An 18,334-nucleotide genomic window follows, 5' to 3' on the forward strand; every position below is an offset into this window, starting at 1 on the left:
GCGTTGGCCCTTTCGTCTCCGTCCCTATTGCCGATCCTGCAAGAAGATTGGCCATGACATAGTGTATTGCTATCGTCCTCGCGCTACACGACCCGTATTCCCTGCAACCAAGGTATGTTGCTATCGTCCTCGCGCTACACGACCCGTATTCCCTGCAACCAAGGTATGTTGCTATCGTCCTCGCGCTACACGACCCGTATTCCCTGCAACCAAGGTATGTTGCTATCGTCCTCGCGCTCCACGACCCGTATTCACGACCCGTATTCCCTGCAACCAAGGTATGTTGCTATCGTCCTCGCGCTACACGACCCGTATTCCCTGCAACCAAGGTATGTTGCTATCGTCCTCGCGCTACACGACCCGTATTCCCTGCAACCAAGGTATGTTGCTATCGTCCTCGCGCTACACGACCCGTATTCCCTGCAACCAAGGTATGTTGCTATCGTCCTCGCGCTACACGACCCGTATTCCCTGCAACCAAGGTATGTTGCTATCGTCCTCGCGCTACACGACCCGTATTCCCTGCAACCAAGGTGTGTTGCTATCGTCCTCGCGCTACACGACCCGTATTCCCTGCAACCAAGGTATGTTGCTATCGTCCTCGCGCTACACGACCCGTATTCCCTGCAACCAAGGTATGTTGCTATCGTCCTCGCGCTACACGACCCGTATTCCCTGAAACCAAGGTATGTCACCCTAATAGGTATTCGTTGGCTATCGGGACTTTAGTTCTTGGAGCCACCAACCGATCACTCACTGGTTGCTTGAGAGGTTTATTCGTCAGTTTTGAGAGGGCTTTTGTATCGTTCTTGTGTTCTGCGCAGGAACAGCCACTGCTGCTCCCGCAGCTGCTGCACCAGCCGCCGCTGTTCCTGCGCCTGCCCGCCATGTTCATAACTGGGCCACCCCGGCGAAATACGCCGGTCGACTCGAGGACAACTGGGCAGCATGGTATGCACAGTTCACCCAGGTAGCTGAGGTAAATCAGTGGACCCCTGCGGAACAAACCCAGTTCCTTGGATTATCCCTCACGGGCGACGCCCAACTATTCTTCCTTTGTCTGCCCCTGGCGACCCGTCAAGGCCAGCTCGCTGCCCTGGCTCAAGCACTTGAGGACCGCTTTGCTCCGGCCCAGCGCGCCGAACTACACCGGGCTGCGTTCAAAGCCTTGCACCAGCAGAAGGGGCAGTCGCCAGCGCATTCTGCGAAAAGGTGCGGGCGGCTGTCGCCCAATCTTACCCAAACATGGCCGCTGCAGATAGAGATGTGCTAGCGAAGGAGGCAGTTCCTTGCTGGCCTGGACTCCAGGGCGATCCGGGTCCGCGTACGGGAACTGGCGCCGAATACGTTGGATGCTGTCCTCTTCTCGGCCCTGCATCAGCACTCGATCCAGCAGGCTGAGGAGCAGGACACACCACCGCTTCCCGTGTGCGGGGTAGCGGACAATTCGCAGCTGGGGGCCGTGACTAAGGCGCTGGAGGTCATCAACGTACGCCTTGCCCGCACAGGAAGCTGATGAGCGTGTTCCGTTCCGTTCAGTTCCGTTTAGTTGTTGTTCAGTTGTGTTTTTACATATTGTTATTAAAAGTTGTACTTCAGGCAGGTTGAGCCGAAGAACCTATTTGTCCGTCAGTTTTCTTGTGTGTGCCTCCTAGACCACTCGGTGACGCATTACACTAGTTTTGGGACGTGAATTTTTTATCGTTGACAATCCTTGGGGGTGTATTCGAGAGGTTGTACAAGAAAGCAGGCCTGTGGGGACAGGATCGTTGGGAACTTTGATCTTCGTAGATGTAACTGAAGTGGTTTTATTTTGCAGTTTTTGCAGCGGTCGCGGCTGCTTTTTAGCCGTACATTGTAATTGTAGTGGTTTTGAACCATAGAGAAGCAAGTGATGGCTCTTAATTCGTTGCGTAGGGCTGGTCGTAGAAAATTTAGAGCTGTCCAACCAGGAAGATATATTTGTACGTTTTCTGCGAGCTCACATTATCAAGATATTCTTGAACGTTTCAAAGTTGACAGCCGCAGCGATGACACAGATGTACACCTCGACTACTATCTCTCATCGTCAGTTAATTCCGAAGCCTAGAAAATCTAGGGATGCCACAGCTGACAGTACTAGTACTCGAGTACTACCATAAGGCGGCGTTGTTTGTTTCTGAAGAGGATTGAGTCGCGAATCTTGAGTTGATTGGTGGAATTGTAAGCCATCGTTGAGGAGCTGTTGTGCTTGATCGATGGAGTACACTGGTGTTGAACACTGGCGAAGAATGGTTGACAGTCTCTTCAGCCCCTAAGTAATTATCAGCTCTCCTTCCCTTAGTCCTCTAGTCCATCAGACAGGACCAACGATCAAGCACGCAAGATGAAAAGTTATATTTCTCGCCGGCCGAGCGGAACAAGTTTGGCGAGAAATGACTTCTCGCACAACAATTTTCTCTCTTGCGAATATGGTGTCTAATGTTTTTTTTCTTCTTTTGTTGCTGTACTTTCTGGCTGGCTTCTTCACATCTGGCTGAGGCCTACTACCCTCACTTTGTGTGCTCCTGCCTCTGTTGTCTGGGTCCAAGTCGGTAGGTCGGTGTATGTGGAGCAAGCTTCCATTTGCACAGTATTGTGAAGGACGCTCCCCCCCCCCCCCCCCGCCCCTCTCCCCGCCAACGTCTTCACAGCTATGACTTTCAGCTCATGCTTGTCTTGGTTGCGCTCAACTTCTCCCTCCTACGTTATCATATAACTTAGAGCTTTCCCAGTTGGAAGGCTGTCGGAGTGCGCATCCAAGATGTGCTAGAGCTGATAGCCAGTTTCTAGTAGTTGTAGAACGTCAGTACCATCAGTCAGTGTCGTGCAATCTTATCGCATGAGTTGGTTGTCAAGTTTTCTGCAGCAATATAAATTAATCCCTGGCTCCCCATTCGAGTCTTTTCTTACAGTCCTTGAAATCATTTCCCGACTAAATGTCACACCTGTACAGTATTGCACGCTAAGTGTACAGCGGCGTATTGTGCACGCACCACATTGCCATTCACTGTTTTATTAAATTTTATAATGATCTCAGAAATCATTCCCGGAGCAAATTTTACACCAGAAGAAAAGTATTGCACGCACCAAGTGTACAGCGGCGTGTCGAACACTTACCACTTTGCCGTTCACTGTGATATAGTGCGCCTCTACCAGTAGATCGACGACACTAGCGTCTTCAAAGATAACAAATCCGAAGCCTGCGAGAATCACAGCACATGAAGAGAGGAGCATAAGACTACACACACCTCTGATAAGACGTAACAACTTGGGGAGCTTTTACCGCACTTCCCCACATATAAGCGCATGGGCTTATACCCCACATATAAGCGCATGGGCTTATAAGTGAAAATTTGCTACAAAAAAGTTTTTTTGCTGTGTGAATATGTTCGGATTGCAGCCCATGCGCTTATATGTGCAATAAAGTGCTGTCTGCGTTCTGAACAATACATGTGTAGTACTTGTCAAATCACCTACTACAAAATACATGCAAAGAATCAGAAGGCTAACCTCGGTGCCGCTTCGTGACAGGATCCATCATAAGGCTCACTGCATCTACCTGTAGGTGAGCAAATAAATAGCGAGATGACAGTTGTGGTTGCACTCTGGTTTCTTACTGATGTTCTCATACTCATAATGCAATACCCTTTACTCTACCCATCTTCCATTCTCTCCCTCTCTCTCTCTCTTTCTCTCTCTGCCTCTCTCTTTCTCTCTCTGCCTCTCTCTCTCTCTCTCTCTCTCTCTCTCTCTCTCTCTCTCTCTCTCTCTCTCTCTCTCTCTCTCTCTCTCTCTCTCTCTCTCTCTCTCTCTCTCTCTCTCTCTCTCTCTCTCTCTCTCGCCTCTCTCTCTCTCTGCCTCTCTCTCTCTCTGCCTCTCTCTCTCTCTCTCTCTCTCTCTCTCTCTCTCTCTCTCTCTCTCTCTCTCTCTCTCTCTCTCTCTCTCTCTCCATGTCTGTCTGTATCGGCCTGTCTATCTGTCTGTCTCTCTCTATGTACTTTTGTTCATGGGTCTCCCTGTTTGCCACAGCATTTCGTTAGAGTCTTTCCCCCATTTCTTTCCCCCACCCTCCTTGCCTGCCTCCTGCCTGAACCATACACCAATACCCTCTCTTCGTCGCCTTTTCTATGCGTAGATCAAGCATTAGTGAAGGCGAGATCATGATGGTCTGCCACCCAAGCTTAGCCTGCTCCACCAGCACAACTGAACAGCCCATACCACTTGTTAATCGTCCTTGTCTTTTTTGGTAAGAATGTGCATATCAACAAAAATATCAACAAAAAAGAATAATAAAGGTGACATGGACAGGAGACATGTTAATGTGTCAGTTGAATCCAGGTGTGGAAGATAGAGTGAAGAAAAAGCAAAAACTTTTTTTTAACAATTCGCGCTTTATTATTATATTATTTTTATTATTATTTATTCTTCTTTTACTAGATAGCTTTGAAGAAAACAGAGACCAGATAGAATGATTTGCTACATGTGCCTATACCTCGGCGTGTTGTTAGTGGCATACGGGTTGTCTCAATCTCCAGACACCACATAGTAGTCGCCATCATGGGTAGTACTAGTAGGGTGTATGAGCTACGTAAGCTTAGCAAACCTGCTCCGTGGTAATGATTAGGAACCGAGATTACAAATGTATAATTATCCTGCTACAAAGTACAAGCTGGTTGGACTTAGCGAGCCTCTAAACTACAAACCTTAACCTACACCGTACACGTCATCCTCTTGGTGAGCAGACCATTCTGCGACACTTCAACAGCAATCCTGCGTGCTCCAAGAAGATATACTCCTAGATCCACAAAACTAGTACTAGTACTACGCATTCCTTTATTTTTGCATCACTCTGTTCTGGCGCATGGCCACGGTTATTGCACTCAGAAATGGCCAATCTGGACTTCCGCAGTTCTGGTGCGAACAGATCTACTTATCTAGCCACGCAAATGCTGCTACAGTACAGTAGAACCAGGTCCAAGACTAACCTTATCATTCTACTCTTGGTAGAACTGAAATAGCCGAACCACGCAACACGGACTTCTACTCGCTAGATATGTCCACATGATCTGATGGTTGTCATGTATGATGTAGAGACTCACCTACGTAGATTTGCATATGGTGTAAGTGGGCCCATATCATGATGATCATAATGATTCATATGCCGGCCATGTGGACTGGTGCCGTGGTGCCTGGTGCCAGTGGTGGTATATGAGCGCCAGAACTCAGGCAGAAGAAGCGGCAGTATGCAGACCGAATTAACCAGGTGGATCGCGGGTCATTTACCCCTCTGGTTTTTGCAACAAATGGCCAGAGTGCGCCGGAGTGCAGCAGATTCCTGAAGGCGTTGGCGGCCCATAGCGGATAAGAATCGGGATCTTCAGTACGCCCTTGTCCTTGGTCACCTGCGATCGAGGATAAGTGCCTCCCTAACCGATGGCAGATAACGTGTTTCCGGAGGTCAAGATCGTCGTATGCCCGTGGTGTCTCCGGTACAGGCCGTCATTGTTTCGCAACCGAGTGCCACTGGCGCACATGTCGCGTGTGCAGTAACTGGACTTTTTTTTTCGCTGTTGCTTTGTAATATTTGAATTCGTTTCTCTGGTTTGTTGGAGTTTTACTTGGATCCTTTGAAATTTGTACAATTACACGACCTCATTGAGCCTATGCTAGGGATTGAGTTCATTTTTGCCTCCTGGGTGCAATGCTTGAGTTCTCTTGGTCAGGTTTCTTTTATTCTTTCTTTTCCTCTTCTTCTTTCAAATCCAGCATTATGTTTCCGGTATTCTTTTCTTTCTTTGCATCATCATTTTATGTGGTCAATAAAAACACGCTTCCAAGTAGATCTACACCAGGGAGTCCTATACGACTCCCTGATCTACACTGCAAATATAATCTTGCTGCTGTCGTGGACATGGAAATCGGGTCGCACGTCCACTTTCTAGCGGCCCCAGAGCGCTGGCCATGCAGCCGTGGATAAGTGGTAGATCTACACACATGCACTTATGCGCTGTAGCGGGCGGGTCACATCGGATCAACATGAAGATTATTGTGAACTGCACGCAGCGTTCAGTAGAACTACGCGCTGAGGACGCCGGTGTAGTATAGTAGAATGACCCCCCAGCAGATGGACCCCCCCCCCCCGGGCATTGTACTATAATAGTAGAGTGACCCCGGGGTCACTCTACTATATAGTACAATGCCCGGGGGGTCGTTCTACTATATAGTAGATTGCCCCCTGTCATTCTACTACAGAGTCCACCAGACTTGTCGTTTCGCACGTGCAGGTAGAAAGGGATGGAGTTTACACCACAGATTCCACGTGGACATTATGGATTGTGGCAAGAGTCCGGGGTTATGTACTCTTGATTGTGGGAATATGTGGTGAAAAGTCCACAACATTTGTACATAGGTCGCGCACTTTTCCTCTTTAGGAGACATGAACATCCCACCTTGTGTTGGATTGTTTTTGTTTGGAGTTTGCAAGTTCAGTGTTCCTTTGCGTTTTCTGTGTGCTCCTTGCTCCTTTTGGATTATTGTGTGTGTGATAGGTGCATTGATATTAAAACAGAGAGGTTCCAGGCTGTCCAAGAGAGTGCTCAATACCGAGTGGTAGAGCAACAAAAGCAAAAGGTGCAACCTGTGCCTGGCAGAGAAATTGGCAATCGCGCAAGCACCCAAGCACCTCTCTCTCAACAAAAGGAGTGAGCTTGTGTCGAAGTGTCGCCATGAGAATAGGTAATAGGCCCAATGACATGGGAGCGAAACTAATAAGAGTTTTGTTTCTGATCCTTGAAAGAGGAGAATGACAATCCCCAGGTTTGATTAAATGTTAACCAATGTGTGCATCTGTCAGAGAGAAAGAGTATGACCTCGGGGTCGATCTACACGTGTATACGTATACGGTGTAGTACTAGCAAGAGTTCAGGAGCTCACGGACCTCTACTAAGGCGGTGTTTACATGAGGCGTTTCAACCCGGGTTGAGTTCGACCCGGGTCAGATTTCAACCCGCCATGTGCATAAAATGAATTGCGCGTTTACATGACTCATTGCGCTTGACCCGGGTTGAAATTTCGCCCCGGGTTGATTTCAACCCTCCCCCCAAGGCCGAGGGGGGTCGTTGTATATTATAGTAGAGTGACCCCGGGGGCAATCTACTATATAGTACAATGACCGGGGGGGGGGGCCTTCCACTACGGGGGTCATTCTACTATATGACACCGGCCCCGGTCCATGTCCGATAGTACATGGACATGTTCATGTATGTAACTTTGTAAGGCTGTGTTTACATGAAGCGTTTCAACCCGGGTTGAGTTCGACCCGGGTCAGATTTCAACCTGCCATGTGCACAAAGTGAATGGCGCGTTTACATGACGCATTGCGCTTGACCCGGGTTGAAATTTCGCCCCGGGTTGATTTCAACCCTCCCCTTGGGTCAAGAAAATCGTACAAACGTACTTCTGTGCGTAGCTCGCGCCAGGTTTGAACAGCACTGCAGATGCCAATTTCGCGCGAACGGATTCACGTGACCATACAGGACTGTAGAAGTGGACTTTTGGCGGCATATCAGTATTTGACCCGGGTCAACTGTCTTCATGTAAACGCTCACCTCTTTTGTTTGTCGTACAGACTTTCAACCCGGGCTGAACTCGACCCGGGTTGAAACTTCTCATGTAAACACAGCCTAAGGGTCATCCACTTCCACACTGACCACATTTCAATCCAGCGACGTTATTTTTTTGCATGTCCCGCTGTTGTTGTTGCTGTTGCTGTTGCTGTTGCTGTTGTTGTTGTTGTTGTTGTTGTTGTTGTTGTTGTTGTTGTTGTTGTTGTTGCTGTTGCTGCTGCTGCTGCTGCAGTTGCTGTTGCAGTTGCAGTTGCAGTTGCAGTTGCAGTTGCAGTTGCATTTGCTGTTGCTGTTGCTGTTGCTGTTGCTGTTGCTGTTGCTGTTGCTGTTGCTGTTGCTGTTGCTGTTGCTGTTGCTGTTGCTGTTGCTGTTGCTGTTGCTGTTGCTGTTGCTGTTGCTGTTGCTGTTGCTGTTGTTGTTGTTGTTGTTGTTGTTGTTGTTGTTGTTGTTGTTGTTGTTGTTGTTGTTGTTGTTGTTGTTGTTGTTGTTGTTGTTGTTGTTGTTGTTGTTGTTGTTGTTGTTGTTGTTGTTGTTGTTGTTGTTGTCGTTGTCGTTGTCGTTGCTGTTGTTGTTGTTGTTGTTGTTGTTGTTGTTGGTGGTGGTGGTGGTAGTGGTGGTGGTGTGGTGGTGGTGTGGTTGTAAATTCACGACAATTTCGTCAAGCAATGTAAGTCTGGCCTGGCACTTCAAACCGGAAGGGTACGTGGAAGACATTGCAATGTCGCCAACCACATCGGCACATAGTAGTAGTAGTATTTATTATTTTACACATCGCCCCTCCTCCCCTTTGTCTTGTTGTCCAGTGTCACTTCAGTTGTCCTCTTTCCCTGATCATTAGTAGGGCTATGTTTGCTAGTAAAAAAATGAATGAACCTGCAAAAGAGGAGACGTTCCCACTGGTTCTCGTGATAATTAGTATTGTTTTTACTCTGCTGTCTATCGGCCCGTCGTTACACACTCGCTGACATTGTATGGCCGGGCGCTTTGCCCCATCAGTCTCGCCACTACAGACCAATACGCACCAGGTACTGCTAGACACAGAGTGGCTTCGCTTAGAGCCGCCATTACTTTTTATAAGGGTTCACTACACCGTCCTGCACTCGCAATGGCATACAACTGGGGCGTGCAGTCCAAACTTGCTCGACATTTCGCCCGGCCCTTGCCATCAGCATCAGCCGCATGATTGGAGCGACGCTGGGACTCGGCATAGAGCGCTGCCTGCAAAGGTATCCACGACACGCTCTGGGGCGCTGGGACGGCAGGGTCTCTGCTGACACAATGAAAACGACCACGGCCACTCGGGTTGGCGATCGCCTGCCATTTCCTGCACCAGTCGACCTACACGATCACATTGGCAACGCCGGAAGATGTTTTGTATCTGCATACTTCGAAATACAAGCGCTGCACTCTGCGGTGACATGATCGTTCTCCATGAAACTCATTGTAATGAGTCGTGTACTGCGGTGCTATCATCTTGTGCAGCGTGGTGCCCCCCTTGAAGTTGAAAAGAGCATGGATACTGCGCCAGCTAGCAGCTCGCTGTGAGCAGTGACCACGCGGAACGCCTCAATCGATTATCGTGACATTCTTGAAATTAATAGCCGGCCGACGTCACGAATACGTTACTACATTCTGTCTCACGCGGGTAGGAAGACACGTGATATGCCAATTCGATATTTCCCAGCAGCCTAGCATAGCTGACCGTGATCCGAATGTTTGAAAGAGTGCCGCTAGCCATGCAACCCGCTGTGGCCGCCATACAAATTGCAATGTGATGGACTGTTCTTCTTTTGGCAGCAAGGATAAAGGCGTTCCACAGTCTTCTTAATACTACTCCTTTAGACACTTTGATCTGTAACCTAAGTTGAAGAACATTATGCACTGCACATGTGCATGAAAGTCTTTCAAAGAATATCATTTTCGGGTTTTAATCGAAGAACCTACTTCTTTACATACACAAATAGGAGGTCCTCCCCCCCCCCCCCCCCAATAGGCGTCAGCCTTTGGGTAATCCTGAAATTAAGATTGAAACATCTCGGCGCTAGCACAATTTTAGGCCGTGGAGATCGTACATTCCGAGACGTTAATTAAGGGTTCATGGTGGCTGTTCATGTCGACTGACGTAATAGTACCGCAGCAATGTCATTGCCAAAAATGCGTTCTTCTGAAGATTTTAAAACAGATACGCTAGTGACATTGCCTGTTGTGGCCTGCCTAAGGGTTTGCCAGAACAAGATCGCGAGAAATAACTAGGACAATAACTGGTGCTGAGATAGGTAGGACATTCCGACTGGGCAGAGGAGGTGCTACCTTTTGAATTCGCTCCGTATTTGTTTTGAACACCTTATAAGGCGTGTACAGCACACGTGTGGCCACAAGGCCCGCTGCGTTCGCATACCAGCCGACTTCCTCAAGTAGAGCTCTGAGCTGGTACAAGGTGTTAAACTTACTTGAAACGACTACGGCGCTATCTGTTCACACGTTGTTGAGGAGAGGCTCTGAGTGACATCGGTATGCGATCCTGCGATATGACAATTGTACTGCACGTGTTCTTGATAGAGCTCGCCACGGTGGTTAAGTTAGTAGCAAGCATTCCTGGCAGGCACAATCGAATCGTTGAGCCAACTATGCCACGTTCGCCAGTTTGTCCCGTAGAATACTTTGTACAAGTAACAAGGACACCACGAGGGATTGCCGTCAGCATCGGCAGTATCTCGGCGGAATATTTGTTAGGTGACATGCGGCTCCCAAATTACCTCCAATCACGTCTTTGCTTCATAGCAACGGGACACTTCCGAGAGTAACAATGAAGTCCGCGGACTGTGATAAGTGACGACTGTACTTGCCTCAAAATATCACTCTCGACTTCCACCTTCCAATTCCATATCGATCAACGGGTCAATCAGCAGATCGTTCCGCAGGAAGCGGATTACAGGGCGTTGAAACTCATATAACGTATACGGTTTTTTAACAACGCACTGAAAAAATCGCGAGTTTCCATCAAGACGAATTCCCCATGTTTCTGCAACATTGACACCCCAGGACCCCACCAGCTCTTCAGAAAAGAATCATAATACGCTGAGTACATGTATCTGCATGTGCCAGGCCACCACCATGCATGTGAAACTTCCTAAACTGGTTGTGTTTCTCAACGCAATTGTATAGCCGGTGGTAACGCGGACGTGCAAACTTTACTTTACTTTTACATGTATCTGCTGTGCGAACTGTGGCGACCAGAACAGCGGGAAGTTAAGTGCGTGTTTCCCATGCAGATGTTGTGCAGACGATGCAAAATCAAGTCTCGATCGGCTGGAGCGCCGACCAAGTACAAGTCACGTACATGTACGTGGGAGTTGCAGTAGCAACAGCACGGCCGGTACGGCTGAGTTCAGTTTCTCAAGTGGCACACCAACACTACCAGAGAACCGCTCTAATGACGTAATGTGTAACGTCATTATACTATTTATAGGTTAGATCTCGACTATTCAATCGGACAATCCTTACCTTTCCCTTCGTCTCAAAGAATGCTTTCATCTCATCTTCGGTTAAATTCCCCGGCAGTCCTCCCACGAACACTTTGTTGGTCCTCTTGGCTTTCTGTTGAGTTGAACATTGGCAGAATACACAGCGAAAGAATAAATCAATTGGTAGCACGGCTTGAGGGATGCTGAATGAAATACCATCTGATCAGTCGTTCCGCAACGTTCTCAAAAAGGTTCTTTGCCACAAGCTCAAGCTTCATGTCTGTTCTTGATCTGTCCTCATAATATTAGCTCTCCTCCGAATCTCTTTGTCCGCACTATCGTCCTTCCTCCCTCCCACATCATGCCCTTTTCAATCAAACTCACCACACACACACACACACACACACACACACACACACACACACACACACACACACACACACACACACACACACCACACACACACCACACCCGTCTGTTCTAGACTTCACAATTTTATAAAATTTGTTTGATCTCCTCTGCTTGTGTCTTACATAATAATCCACTGAACAAACCAAATAATTATTATTATAGATTATTATAGATTCTTTTAATTTTGTTTCCTTGTTTGTCTTCTTGTTCATAAAATGTTTTTTTCTCTTGTAAGAGCCAGACTAATGGGTTTAGTGAGAAGGCATCAGTACCTGTTCATTTGATAAATCAAAATAGATACTACAACATATTACCATACTACACATAAGTACACACAAGTGCACGCGCGCGCACACCACACACACACACACACACACACACACGCACGGCGGCACATACACTCATGCACGCTTGTAATAACTGTACTTGTTCACTATCAGAAACAAGCCACGTGGGTCTCCCCTTGGGAAAGCGGAGAGAGATTAAGAAATCTTGGAAAGACGACTCAATTGACCATCGAAGCGCACAACGGCTGTCAAACCCCAAATCCCCAACCTGTGAGTGGACTTGATCACAACACATACACCCAACCACACATAATCATATGCACACGCGCATACACACACACACACACACACACACACACACACACTATCTCCTTCCCTTCTCCTCCTAACAATACATTCTACTGCTACTACTACTCCTCCTCCCTCTCTCTCACATGTCCTATGTTGTTCTTTGGTTATGTCCTCTAAGTCCTCCATAAGTTAGGCATAACACTCGGTAAGGATATAGCCTTTGGCTCATTTTCATAATAATAATAATAAATACTAATAATAATGCATGTCATACCAATGTTCCCTCTGAGCTTCAGGGATCATGTTACCAGACCGCTATAAAGGATTTGGCAGAAACTACTCGACCTCCAGCCCAGTCCATGCTGAAATGTATCATAAGGTACAACAAACCCCTCATCGACACTGATCCATTCATTTTGGGTTTTTTGCCCTTAAAAGAGGCTCATGTGAGGCTCATTAGCGCTGAAATTCCGAAGTCCAGATTCTTATGGTGTGGAGTGAGGTCTTCAAAGACAAGGGACTGTGACTGTCCAAGGCAAGGGTGTTTCGAGCACAGGTGATAGCTGCACACCCCGACCACCACGCTCACCGCAGCCAGTCTTCTTTCATCAAGGTTGTGGGAGTACTTCGTAAGCATCCCAAGAATGTTGCTTCTACAAATGCCACGAATTCACCTTAACGTAAGGTGTCACAAAGACTGCCGAAGAAAGAGGCTTCGAGAATCGCAATAATCCCTTCGACCGCATCGTATCTGTTGACTAACTAGTTAACACCTTCCGGGAAGATCCCTTATTCTATCATTAATTTTCTACTTGCATAGAAGCAGTATGCATGTAGACCGACAAGAGGCGCACAACGGAAAGTAGGCTCTTTTCAAGTGTTGTTGCTCAGAGTTTCATGGTTTAAAACAACCAGTTATCAGACAACAGTGAAGGAGAGTGGAAGCAGATGTACATTTGCTCTCATTCACATTCACTCATTTTCGAATCTTACTTTACTACCAAGTTTAGTACTAGCAGAGCGTGTGAGCGCCATAATATTATTGCGTGTACGGTGTATCTAGAACGCAGTGTCGAGACGTACAGTGACGGGGGTACAGTGCTCACTCGGATTGTTGTTAGTCCAGAGCTAGTACATGTAGTGATGTACAACTGGTGAACATCGCCTGCTACACGCAGTTTTACATTGATGAATACGACCAACACTACAGGAGCACACACGCATGCGCCGAGAACACAGTGAGCTACTCACATCATGGAAGAAACCAATAGCTTCCAAATAGGATTCGAACGGTTTTCCCGTGCCACTGGCTTCTTTGGGTTCGATTGTCTCGGTGTCTTCCAGGACCAGGGCGCTGTTGCCTGATGGGGAGCTACAAGACGCCTCCATCAATTCCTGCATATGCATACTGGCTCACCGTCAGCTCTGGACACGGATGTTTTATAGTTGCCTGTCTGTGTGCCGTGATAACTGCGTTCCTGGAGGATTTCGCGGTGGAAACAACTTCCGATGCACTACTGATACGTATTCCTCTCTGTGCTTGCCTCTTGGCGATGGTGATCCGGAGCAATGCGCCCGCTGGGTTTCTGTGTGATGGCGCAGCGTTGACCACTGTTTCGCTGTTGGAACACCCACACCTTCCTTTTCACTTACTCGGAGATGGGAATAATCTGACGGAGCGCGAAGCCAGCTGATCTTGGCGGAGAGTGCCTGGATGCTGCTGTGATTCAGTGGCGGCTATCAATCTAGCTGCGAATACTGCTTCCGCCTCACAAGACCAGCCGCTAACAGTTCTATGCAATCGATGCAATATGGACTAGTATCTCCACTGGCGTCCCTAGTACATGTGAGTATGTATGTACACAACTAAGAGATTATTTTTAAATGCACGGCTACAATCTCCTGCGCTCGACTCTGTGTCACCAGTGAAGCTGGAGAGAGAGGGATGGGGGGGGGATAAATAAAGAGAGAGAGAGAGAAAGAGAAGGAATGAAACTACGTCTACAGCATGTGTACGGCGAGGTACACACTTGTTTGAAACTACGCTGCGGCGACAACGAGGATGGAAAACATTATGCGAGCGAACAGCGTCCACAGCGCTCTATTTGTATTGCTTCAGTCCACTCTCAACCATCTCTCCTCTTCCTAGCTGCTAACGTGTAGTCCACAGTGCGGTTCGCTCATGCATGCAACGAGGTTACGTGGTCGCCGCGCGTCGCATGCAACACAACCATACCTTGCCATGGCATGGTCATGGCGCTGGCATGCCCCGGTCAGTATAAATTCACGTGGCTACATGCACTATTGCCTGAGCATCTCCATGCATCAACCTCAACTGCTCAAGGTCCTCACGCCTTTGTCGCGGCGGTGGTTGGTGGAGCGAACGCACCACAGATACAACACATCCCTATCTCGCACATGTGCACAGCACTGACACTTAGTGACAGGAGAAATAGTACTACTGCTGCTAGTATAGTACTTAGTAGACCTACTGTAGTACTGAGGGCATGCTAGTAATGGTAGCGTGTAGTACTAGTATCGTCATTTCCCCTTATGCAAGTACTATTCGCAAATACTTACTCATACTACTGCTAATAGCAACAACCACAGCACCTAGAAAATTTGAGGGGGTGTGTGTGTGCGTTGGACGGCAGACCAGATCTGGGGGAGGAGAGTGCGATTGCTGCCAAGGAGTCTAGACGATGAGGTACAAACCACCGGCACCCACTGCATGCACGACTCTCGAGGCTCCCTGGTTATTTTAGTGGTTACGCCTGGTAAAAATAATTTCAGCGATGGACAATTGTATGCTGCATTGCAGTGCGAGTTTTGGCATGCCCACGCACAAAAACTAATCTTGCCTTCAAGGACTTAGGAATTGGTCGTGCGCACCTAGTACCTAGCGCACGTCCAATTCACATAGAGACTCGCCTGTCTAGTAGTGGCAGTACTCGTACTTGTGTAGTACTAGTAGTACTATACGGCACCAGAGGCAGACAGACTTTTCATAAAAAAATATTATTAGGTCACCCAGAGTTAGGTAGGTAGCTACGTAGGTAGGTACATTTTTATTTGAATTCGTAGAACCCAACGGGCGGTGTCGCCCAATTACATGGAAGCGAATGGAAACAGAAATATACTGTAGGAAATAGCCTAACATGATAGCAGGGTGTAGTACAAAGCAAAGAACGCTCAGTCAATGAATAACGTTAGCGTTAGAATACAACAACGGGGAGACGGTAAACAGCACATGACTGGTACTGTGGAGTACCGCAAACGTTCAAAGATTCCTGTAGTGTTCAGTACAAGTGGGTGCTACTGCTAGCAAGACAGAACGGGAGGCATGCAGGCAGGCTTGTTTGAAAGTAATAGTTAATTCGTTGTTTCGGGTCACCCGACCGCAAAATGTTTTTTTTGATTGTGCATGCAAATGTACTTAGATGACTAGGCTATGCATGTACACACGCGACCCTAAAAAATAATAATAGCAGTCCAGACGTCAATCTCAGAGTCAGAAGCAGCCAAATGACAGGTTGCATGCATGCAGCGCTTGGTGACGACGTGGATCCGCGATCTGTCCTGAAACAACATCAGCCCCGCCACCGCGTCGCTCATTGACAGAAGTTTTGGTGAGAGCTGTTCGTCAGACTCGTTTGCTAGCGAGGTCAAGATCTGGTCCTGGAGGCTGGAGCTAGCTGGGGACCTACATTGTACTACTGTAGATCTGAAGGCGCTGGATCGTCTAGATTTGATCGACTGGCTTGATGGACAAAAGCTATTCGATAATTATTATGTATGCACATGGCCATGTATGGCGCGCATGGCAGTAACCAAAATAAAAACTAAAATAAAAAAAAATAAACCCGACCGACCGACCCTGGAACGGATGAGTGAATGAAGTGACCCGAAATAACGAATTAATTCTAGCCTCTAGGTGGCCTTATCAGTAGAGTGTACATAATCATTACTGCGGTAAACACACGCCAAGTACAACTGCAGTGGTGTCTTCAACTATTACTTATTACTTCATTCTCCCATATTGGGCCATACTCATTACTATTAGTATTATCATACATGTACATGTAGTCGCGATACTTATCGTGTTGCAACAAAAATACGAGGCCCTGCATGGACATGCGCCACTAGTGACACTAGTGCATGCCCATGCAGGGCCTCGTATTCTTATTTTTTTTGGTTGCAACACGATAATTATGTACTAGTGACACTAGTACTAGTAGTACACAGTAGCATAGTGCTCATGCAGAACTTCGTACATGTACATGTACATGATGGTACGCTTTCCAACGGCCAAAGAGAGTTGGAAAGCTTGTGTCTTTGTGGGTAACCTGAACATTTGGGCTCATGCAAAATCGCACCGATTTTGGGATTTCCCCACAACTTTTTGCGTCCGCAAAAATGTTGTGCTGGACCGCATTCCTGTCACTTCGCAGTGGCTTTTCGTTGGTGCAGTTTGTATCACTTCGCCATTGCCGGTCGAGCCACCGTGCTCACAGCAGAGACTTCTGTGTGTGTTATTGTTGTGAAGTGGACCACAAAGACTGTACATGTCATTGAGTAGTAGTGCCCACTAGCGCGCCTGCACAGGCTGCAGAGTGCAGATTGGACTAGATCATGGAGTCGCTTCTTTTGCAATTTTGGCAAGAATGTCATCATGAAGTTTTATTAAAATTCGCTGAAGCGATGTCTGCAGCTTGTTGCGCTGGTGCTGTGCTTTATTTGCTATCGGATTTGGGCCCAACGGGTTGCTCGTCGCCAGAGCTTTCCAGAAAGCCCAAGTTTGTGGAAATCGGTCAAAGGAAACAGGAAATATTCTCCAAAGTATGTAAAACAATTGTTGGTATTGCACCCAAAATTGAGATGCAATTTGTAACGGTCTCCTATTGTAGAGGCTATAACTTTACTTCCCTTGGTCCAAATCAACTCTAGTTTTTTGCATACGACTCCTGATGCTCCTAGCTTTCAGAAAATATCATTAACCCTCATGCCACACAAGAGAGACGAGCCTGTGGGGTGTCGCAAGCGTTTATTCCAGCATGAATAATCATGAGCCTGTGATCGGTAATCAAGTATGACGTACATGTACTCAGTATGAGGTCATGATTATTATGATGTACACGTATCGCGCATCAGAGAGGCAAGGCCAGCAGAAGCGACCCGCGGGGTCCTGCGCCGTCGGAACGGCTACGTGTACTACTAGGTTGCTATGGCAGCGGAACACAAAATCTTAGTACACATGAATAGTTCAATGGTGCCGATGTGCGTGCACTATGCGGCGCCCATCGGCAGCACCCGTGCCTCCTGCCTTTTAAATGGTGCGGGAGGGTGGGAAACAATTTCTGCGGCGGGCTGGCACCACAAACAACTGGTGAATGTCTTTACTTGTTCCTGCCTTGCGAGGGTGGCCTTGGGTGAGCTTGCACCCAAGGCGGATAGATGGCTTATACGGCATGCCGTACGCGCATCGCGGTTGCGAATGCTTGCGTGGGGCCCCGCGCGGGAGCCCGGCAGTGCGTACAACTTTAGCGGAGCTCGTATGAGACTTATCCGGTTTTGGCGTGTCCGCGGACGACATCTCCATGCGGGAGATGCGGCTCTGTGACATGTAGGTTAACTACGGTTTGCGCAACGCAAACCAACATCTAGCACAAATATGAATGTTTTCCCATAAGGTCTGTTTTCGCATCTGACGGCTCAAATAATAATTAATTTTAGTTGCACAAAGCTACAGTCTAGTACTTAGTAGTAGTACTGCTACTACTAGTACTAAGACTTAAGAGTAAGACAGTCACCAGGTGCACTTACTCTACTAAGTAGTTACCTTGGTTACTGACTTAGGTTACTGACAAACTAGTTTGGCAGCCTCCAATGGATGGCTGTGCCTCCCTGGCTGTCGTGGAGGCTAAGGAAGGTCCTAGTAAGTAAGGACTAAGTCTAAGGTGTCCCGTTGAGCCTTGGCCCGTGATTGTGCGGACTATGCTATGATTCTCCTGCTCTCTGATCACGTGTGACGCCATCATTATCTGACTTATTTTCCAATCCTCCGCCACCATGGCAAATTGTGTTTTGTTCGCCCGTTAAAGAGGCTTTATTCTCAGTAAAAATAATTAAAAATAATAATAATAAACTTAGGTTACTGACACTGTTACTACTATTTGACACAATCTTTATTAGGAAACTTGAAATGGAGATGTGAAACACAAAATACACCCATGTA

At 47.5% G+C, this 18,334-nt stretch overlaps 1 protein-coding gene across 2 annotated transcripts in view; it reads right to left on the bottom strand.

Moving 5' to 3' along the window:
- The window catches only part of LOC135823277 (DAZ-associated protein 1-like), a 28,277-nt gene extending 14,091 nt beyond the window's left edge, over positions 1-14,186 (bottom strand). Inside the window, exons 1-4 of one of the 2 annotated variants that reach the window (XM_065336131.1) lie at positions 13,351-14,186; positions 11,151-11,243; positions 3,532-3,580; positions 3,139-3,221 (exon numbers count right to left, since the gene is read on the bottom strand). In XM_065336131.1, coding sequence (XP_065192203.1) covers positions 3,139-3,221; positions 3,532-3,580; positions 11,151-11,243; positions 13,351-13,506 — 381 coding nt within the window. In that variant the 5' untranslated portion in view covers positions 13,507-14,186. The remainder of the gene's footprint in view (positions 1-3,138; positions 3,222-3,531; positions 3,581-11,150; positions 11,244-13,350) is intronic. The other variant, XM_065336132.1, reaches the window with a different exon arrangement.
- Positions 14,187-18,334: the final 4,148 nt, after the last annotated feature.

The sequence above is a fragment of the Sycon ciliatum genome, chromosome 8, assembly GCF_964019385.1.
Source record: "Sycon ciliatum chromosome 8, ocSycCili1.1, whole genome shotgun sequence".
In the NCBI taxonomy this organism is placed as follows: Eukaryota; Metazoa; Porifera; class Calcarea; order Leucosolenida; family Sycettidae; genus Sycon; species Sycon ciliatum.